The following is a 7,683-nucleotide window of genomic DNA, read 5'->3' as shown; positions in this document are numbered from 1 at the left end:
GGCTGCCCCCTATGGGTGCGGAGTGTATGTAGGAATTTAGTTTTATTTCAATCCTACAGAAAAAATCCACTTAAACTCAAAATTTACAAAAAGTCCTTACGATAAAATAAAGAGAAATACCACGTGAATGTACCCGTTTATACCCGCAAATAATGGCAATTTTTACTACATAAGTTCTTCTGTTTCGGATCCCCTGAAAGCAAACCTGATACAGAACGTGCCGTGAATAGCAAAATAACGTTAACTTTTTTGGAAATGGGATAGTGCCAAAGTCAAATAGGTAAATAGACATTGCTGCCATTGCAGCAAACAGTAACCGGGACACGGCCATGATCTCATCTGTGTCTGACTAATTCAATCAGTACAACGTTGCTTTGGCTCGCTATTGTACTGTGCTCATAAATATTCACATTAAGTGCTTTCTTCTTTTCATTTGGAATTGTGTAGAGTAACATTGCTTGATCTACATATAAAGCAAGGTTTTCCAATGACTTCTCTAAAAAATAGCAGCGATCATCTGATTAGCTTATATTTATAGAGGCTGAGAAGAAAACGTAGAACTTTTCATGTAGTTGGCGGAGTGAAGACGTGGGCAGGATAAAAGACAGCAGACGTGACATTAATTTAGGATTACGAATTTAGCATTGCGCCTTAGTGATGCTGTAGCCTATGCCACTTCAAAATTACAAATGCATTTCAGTAATAACTGCACTTGAGTTCTGTTAGTTTCGATTTGTGATCCTGCGTGTTAGGCAACGTTATAAACCAAAGGTGACTTTGACATATAAATATGGGTATATTTTGTAGCCGCATATTAATGTATTACTACTATATATCTACGACAGTGTTAGACATTAAAAGATGAGTTTGTGAGAGAGAGAATTTAAATTAAAAATGTATGTATTCTACTACACCGTTCATATAAAGGAGTAATAGAAAATGGGCGTTTGTGTCGGTGCTCTATGAAAAGTATGAAATGCGGCCTGAAAAATTCTCTGCAGAGAACCACAAAAAACAGCCCTATAAAAGCGACCAAAAATAGCCCGTTTGAGAAGAGCTTTCCATTCAGACTGGTCATCTCCACCCAGCAACCGGCCAGCCACCAAAAATCTAATGAAAAATAAATATACCCGGCATTTTCCGTCCTATTTCCCGAAAAAACGTCATTTGCGACCATCAGAAAAATGCCGTGATATACATGTTTTTGACTTAGCCTGTATAAAACATGCATCATTTAAAAATATGTTCTGTGAATAATTAGCTTTTGCTCCCTGTCACTGGACCGCAATGTTGCAAATTTGTATTTATACAACAGTGTACAACTTAAGCTTATTAAAATGAATAGCCTACATCTCATAATACTGACAATTGCATAGTGACACAAATTGCAGCTTTAATGTAGAATAGCAGCATTTCACGGATCCCCTTAGTGATAAGTAGGGACCAGAGAACGCTCCTCACAAAGTTGCCGAGAGGGTGGGATACGGAAAGCCGTGATATCACTTCCTTACGGCCGTAGCTTTCTGCGCAAAGCGGGAACGGGCGTCACCGATCCCGGAGCGGTCGGGGTGCGTCCGGCCAGGCGATCATAGCGCTGTGTGCGGGGGCCCGCAGCCGGTCTGGAGTCGGCGATTGGGGGGCACCTTGCCGCACGGATCGGTGTCACCGGAAAAACCTCGCAGCGTTTATAGCAACCGAGCGCCGGGGGAGTGAAACGCACCGGGAAGATGGGGGACGGCGGCGGTTGCGGAGGATAAGCGTGGAATGTAAGTTTGCGTGGGCGGACGGCGTTAAAAGCAGCGATTTTCACGTACACGCGTGTTTTTTCCCCCTGCGAAGCCGCCTTTCCGTTGTGCACTTTCAAAGGCGTGGTGTGAGTCTGCGGGTCCGGTGTCGGGGTAGCCTAGGGAGCGGCTGAGGACGTGCCTTCGGGGCCGCCTATCCCCGGCAGCGCCTTTCCGTGAGCGCACGGGCGCTTTTTGCTTTTAAAAGCGCATTTCTCTGTCCTTTTTACATTAGCCGCCCCCATGGTGGACATGGCCCAGCTAGAAGGCAGGTAAGCGGGAGGGTGCCGCTCCGGTGCCGGTGTGCACGATGCCCGCTGAAATGGCATGCTGCTAATCATGTTATACCCGGTATCATGTATAGCAACGGGCACCGGGCGTCAGATGCCATCTGCGCTTTATTATAATGTCGTCACAGCGTAAATGCAATTTGATATGTTTTTTTTTTTTTTACAGTTACAGTATTTCTGTTTGTATTTACAATAGGAGACGATATTGAGCTGTATCTCTCGAGCTGTATCTCAGTCGCTCCTGCGTTTATACTCACACACACTTACCTCGTCTGAAACAGTTTAGTCAGGCTTTTCAGATGATACCGACACACTCCTCAGGCTGTTCTAGTGAAAGCGATCCGAATAAGAGGGCGCGATTGGGTTCACTACTATTTTGCACAGGAAATAAACATATCAGATGTAATGATGATTTTTCTCTTATTCTGGGGTCTTGTTACTGTTGTTGGTTTTTTCCACATATTTCCCAGAGTCAGTAGCTAACAGATCTTAGAATTGGGCCTCTGCGCCCCACATATTCGCACATGAAAGACGGGATGTTTCTAAGTATTGCTTTTCAGCTTCCTGTACACCCCAGCCAAGCCCATTAAAAAGTCTTTGGGATGAGGTCTCTCTGTGTAATTCTTGTCTGTCAGCGCTGCGCCGAACAAACCGTATCGCGCTTCATAGGCGCCGTAACCCGACCCTCCGGGCCGGTGTTTGACACTCCCACCGCTGGCAAACTGTCCTCACCTGGTGGCTCTCTGCACAAACAGCACTTTTCCTGATGTGCTTCGGTTTAGTGCTGTGTCAACACCGACGTGCTGTTTAAGGGTTAATCGTCTGTTCAGTTGATCCTGTCAAACAAAGTAGAGGCTTTTATTTTGCCGTATGCCATTCTTCCGAAGACCTGCCTTTGAAAGCACCATCTGCCTTCGCTCGGTTATCTCGTTAACGTCACGGTCTGTGAGCCGGATTTTCGGCTCCGTGCCGGGAATGGCCGCTGCCTGCCTGACACCCCGGGGGGTCCCTGGCCTCCTTAGGCTGCATCATGCTTTGCTGCTGCAGATGAGCTTGGCTCTGTGTGGCTCATGAGGAAAATAATCTTCAGGAACGTGTGCAGGGTATGTTCAGGTCGAGGTGCTCGGATGCCTCCCTGCATCAGGCCCTGCATCCCTCCCCAGTCATGTGTTCTGTTTAGTGTGCAAAACCCACACAGAAGGTGAACGTACCATACAGGAAGTGAGGCTGTTGTACCCAAGCTGCCCGAACATGCCTCCTCGACATCATGGCCGAGGCTCTGTTGACGGCTACAGTTGCACTGCTTGTTTATATCGGAATCGACATGGCCGTGTGCATACTGTGATGAGGGGGTGGCATCTGTGGCCTCTCAGCATCTGCAGCTGCCTCGAGTCCCCTGGATGAGGCTGGGGCCATCCCCAAAGGCCCAGGGAAGGGGGAAACTCCCCTAACGGCGCCCCTTGGTGTTTGTGTCTGAAAGACCTTTGGATAGTCTGGCTAAAGTCTGCATGCAGCTATGAAATGGTGGCTGGATTCAGCAGCAGCTGCTGAGGATTCATGGGCAGAAATGCTGGATGCTTTTGTTGGGCCAGAGCCCATTTACTTCGTAACACACACTGGTGAGTGTACAGCGACTGCCCCCTTATTTTAACATAATCATTTGGTTTCCAAATATGGTCCTTGGTCTTCTGGAGCTCCTGGCAAAAGTTATGTGTCTGGGCGTCGGACTGGCTGAGAAAACCACACTAGAGAGGAACAGCCATTGGTTGTCGCTCGCCGGTGGGTGTCCAATGAAGCGGGAGCTGCAGGTATTTCGCTGGGTGCTGGTTCTTACACTGTGCATCTACCCCATGCTCTGGTTGCTGTGGTTTCAATTAACTTCCATAAACATTGTGGCTGGTTTTAGCACTTGCTAAAAGCGAATGAAAGAAAATATTAACCCATTTGTGGAGTTATGAGATTAACTTTACAGTGGAGATAAGATGGAGTTTAGTTCTAAGAATTTGAGCAAATGTGCAGTCAGTTAGTGATTTACTCTGATGATTCATGTTGTTGTTATTCCAGGCAGTTCTCTGGTTACCCCTGAAACAAATCCAAGAGGAATCCAGCGAGACCAATCAGAAGTGTGAGAGAAGCTCACTCCACCTTCGCAGCCATGCTGGAGGAGGACATGGAGGTGGCCATCAAGGTGGTCGTGGTGGGGAACGGGGCCGTCGGCAAGTCCAGCATGATCCAGAGATACTGCAAGGGTATCTTCACCAAGGACTACAAGAAGACCATTGGGGTGGACTTTCTAGAGCGGCAGATTCAGTAAGAAGAATCGGTGATTCAAGGGGATGATCGTGATGGTCCAGGTGTAATGTGTGGATGATCGTGATGGTCCAGGTGTAATGTGTGGATGATCGTGATGGTGCAGGTGTAATGTGTGGATGATCGTGATGGTCCAGGTGTAATGTGTGGATGATCGTGATGGTCCAGGTGTAATGTGTGGATGATCGTGATGGTCCAGGTGTAATGTGTGGATGATCGTGATGGTCCAGGTGTAATGTGTGGATGATCGTGACGGTCCAGGTGTAATGTCTGGATGATCGTGATGGTCCAGGTGTAATGTGTGGATGATCGTGATGGTCCCGGTGTAATGTGTGGATGATCGTGATGGTCCAGGTGTAATGTCTGGATGATCGTGATGGTCCAGGTGTAATGTGTGGATGATCGTGATGGTCCAGGTGTAATGTCTGGATGATCGTGATGGTCCAGGTGTAATGTCTGGATGATCGTGATGGTCCAGGTGTAATGTGTGGATGATCGTGATGGTCCAGGTGTAATGTGTGGATGATCGTGATGGTCCAGGTGTAATGTGTGGATGATCGTGATGGTCCCGGTGTAATGTGTGGATGATCGTGATGGTCCCGGTGTAATGTGTGGATGATCGTGATGGTCCAGGTGTAATGTGTGGATGATCGTGATGGTCCCGGTGTAATGTGTGGCTCAGCGGGTTTGGCTGCTGTCTGTGATCAGAAAGTTGCTGGTTCCACATCCTAGTGATGTGGCGCAGTGATGTCACCATTGAGTCCTACAATGTGTCCGAGTTTGCTTCCTCATGTTAAGTGAGTGGGGTGGGGCCACATATCCCCTGACAGACTGACCCACTGCTTTGCCAGCAGCATTTTATTGTTTATTCACTATGGCAGATTCTTGTCATCTGCTACATTTTAATCGATGAAACAGCTAAATTTCCAGATTTCCTTCTGGTTGTATTTGTAAATATTTTTGTATTAACATAACTCAGATGGCCTTTGGGATTGTGGAACATTCTCTTCCTTATGTTCATCATTCCTTTTTATTTATTTTTTGCTATTTTGTGTCCACTTCATGCGATAATGGTGTTTGTCTAACAGCCGATAGTTACACATTAGTTTAGGTAATTAGTCCTCTCACTTGGTTGTGCTATAACGTCCTACTGTTTGGCTGCTCCACGGAGGTGAGGGAGGTCATGAGTGCCCCCTACTGGTTGCAATGTCTCTATTTGTATGTCACCGTGTGCAGGGTGAATGACGAGGATGTCAGGTTGATGTTGTGGGACACCGCGGGACAGGAAGAGTTTGACGCCATCACCAAGGCCTACTACAGAGGTCAGTGCACACATGGCCTGGTTCCTGTACTGACACTTCAGTCATCCAATTAGGTGCCTCAGAGTGAAGAGGGGGTGGGCTCTACACAAGGCTGCATCCACTTTGCCTGATATTTTGATTGTCTGTCGATCGTAGGTGCCCAAGCCTGTGTGCTGGTCTTCTCCACCACGGACCGGGAATCTTACGAAGCTATCGGTAGCTGGAAAGAGAAGGTAGAAGCAGAGGTCGGAGACATTCCTACTGTCCTGGTGCAGAACAAAATCGACCTCCTGGATGAAACAGTGATAAAAAAGTATGCTCCATACAGTCTCATTTCCCATAATGCAAAGCTGGCCCTGGGACAGAGTAAATTATGTGACTGTGTGATCATTTGCCCTTTATGGCCGATCAGCCTCTGAGGAATCAGAGTTTGTACCTATAGACCTCACTGCCAGGTCACCAGCGTAGGAAGATCAACAGTGAAAATGAACTATCACTAGCATGCATCTCAGAGGCACAGTCACCATCTTCATTGGTGGTCAGAGGCCTGGAGGTCATGGCTGGGTGCTTTGCTCGTTTTGGCTTCTCGTCTTGTAATCTGACGTTCTCCTTGCAGCGAGGAGGCAGAGGCCCTGGCTAAGAGGCTCAAGCTAAGGTTTTATCGCTCGTCTGTGAAGGAGGATCTCAACGTGAACGAAGGTGAATGTCGTTGCCTTTAGGCCTCCAGAGGGTCTCTGCAGGTGTCCATGCCCTCATTTGGAGAAGCTAATCTCTCAACATCAAGTGAACATGTTCCTTAGGGGATGCTGAAGCAGCGTGTGAGGCTAACCAGCTAGCTAGCTACTATCTTCGGACTCTACTCGCTGGCTATTTACTAGACGCTGATACGTCTAAGACATTACGGTCCCATAAACGCTCTGCCCCTGAATTGTTCATGTCTTTGTCTCCCTTACTCAGTGTTCAAATATCTAGCAGAGAAATACCTGCAGAAGCTGAAGCAGCAGACGGCGGAAGAGCCAGAAGTTGTTCACACAGCCAGCAATAAAATCGGTGAGTCCCGCTGGCATTGCCGTAAAAGCCTGCAGTTCCGTGGGGATACAGGCATGAGGAAGGCCCTGCGCGTGGGGGGCCAAGGAGCTGGAGGGCCGTCTGAAGATGTATGGTGTACTAGTGGGGCTCCTTCCAACTGCCATGTGTGTGTGTGCGTGTGTGTGTGTGCGAGCGTGCGTGCGAGCGTGCGTGCGTGCGTGCGTGCGTGCGAGCGAGCGAGCGGGTTTACTTATCCCCATAACATGATAAATATCCGTTTTTTTCCCCTTATGGGGACCGGTTTCCTGGTCCCCAGAAGGGAAAACTCTATTTTATAAAAATCGGTGACTGCTATGAAAAAACTAAAAATGCAAAAACTCTTGTATTTTGTTTGGTTACTTATGGTTATGGTTAGGGCAGGGTGGGGGTTAAGGTTGTCATAGTTAGCGTTAGCATTTATCCCATTGAAATGAATGAGCGGTCCCCATAAGGATATGTTTACCCTACGTGTGTGTGTGTGTGTGTGTGTGTGTGTGTGTGTGCGCGCGTGCTGTGAATGCTCACTGCAATCATGTCTAACAGAGTAAATAATGAAGTGCTTTCTGGGTTAGGCTATGGCTTCCTCCTGCAATTTGTAATTGTAATTGGTGGTTATAATGCAGTATAATAAACTGCAGCATTGATACCAAATATGACTGCTCTTCATTTGGTTCTCTTCCTTTGTTTGGCTGTAACCTTCCTCCTGTTCTCCAAACCGCCAGGTGTCTTTAACACGGCCAGTGGCACCAACTCCAGTCAGAACTCCAGCAGCACCAATGGGCGTGAGGTCATCAGCCTGCGCCCCAACAAACAGAGGACTAAGAAGAGCAAAACCCCTTTTGGTAGCTGTGGCCTGTTGTGAGCAGGCCCAGCGGAGCGTGCGGTGGCCCGGGACAGGGGGGGGGGCGTGCGGTGACCTGAGACGGGGGG

The 7,683-nt window shown here is 47.9% G+C and overlaps 1 protein-coding gene across 2 annotated transcripts; it reads left to right on the top strand.

Moving 5' to 3' along the window:
* Positions 1 to 1,509: 1,509 nt before the first annotated feature.
* rab23 (RAB23, member RAS oncogene family) lies at positions 1,510 to 7,677 on the top strand. 2 transcript variants are annotated; one of them, XM_072709350.1, is made up of 7 exons: positions 1,510 to 1,766; positions 4,139 to 4,384; positions 5,621 to 5,706; positions 5,842 to 5,998; positions 6,302 to 6,384; positions 6,643 to 6,735; positions 7,476 to 7,677. In XM_072709350.1, the coding sequence occupies exons 2-7, from the start codon at positions 4,230 to 4,232 to the stop codon at positions 7,613 to 7,615; spliced, it is 714 nt and encodes a 237-aa protein (XP_072565451.1). In that variant the 5' UTR covers positions 1,510 to 1,766; positions 4,139 to 4,229; the 3' UTR covers positions 7,616 to 7,677. The 2 variants fall into 2 exon arrangements, with proteins under 2 accessions (XP_072565451.1, XP_072565452.1); XM_072709351.1 differs by lacking the exon at positions 1,510 to 1,766 and adding an exon at positions 1,837 to 2,056.
* Positions 7,678 to 7,683: the final 6 nt, after the last annotated feature.

This window comes from Paramormyrops kingsleyae, chromosome 3, assembly GCF_048594095.1.
Source record: "Paramormyrops kingsleyae isolate MSU_618 chromosome 3, PKINGS_0.4, whole genome shotgun sequence".
Taxonomy (NCBI): Eukaryota; Metazoa; Chordata; class Actinopteri; order Osteoglossiformes; family Mormyridae; genus Paramormyrops; species Paramormyrops kingsleyae.
This window is presented reverse-complemented; position numbering and strand designations above follow the sequence as displayed.

Bases quoted from the DNA above. Each gene is read 5' to 3' on its own strand.
- rab23 (XM_072709350.1), top strand. From the start codon at position 4,230: ATGCTGGAGGAGGACATGGAGGTGGCCATCAAGGTGGTCGTGGTGGGG. The intron at 4,385-5,620 runs GTAAGAAGAATC...CACCGTGTGCAG, and splicing joins TTTCTAGAGCGGCAGATTCA to GGTGAATGACGAGGATGTCA. The intron at 5,707-5,841 runs GTCAGTGCACAC...TGTCGATCGTAG, and splicing joins CACCAAGGCCTACTACAGAG to GTGCCCAAGCCTGTGTGCTG.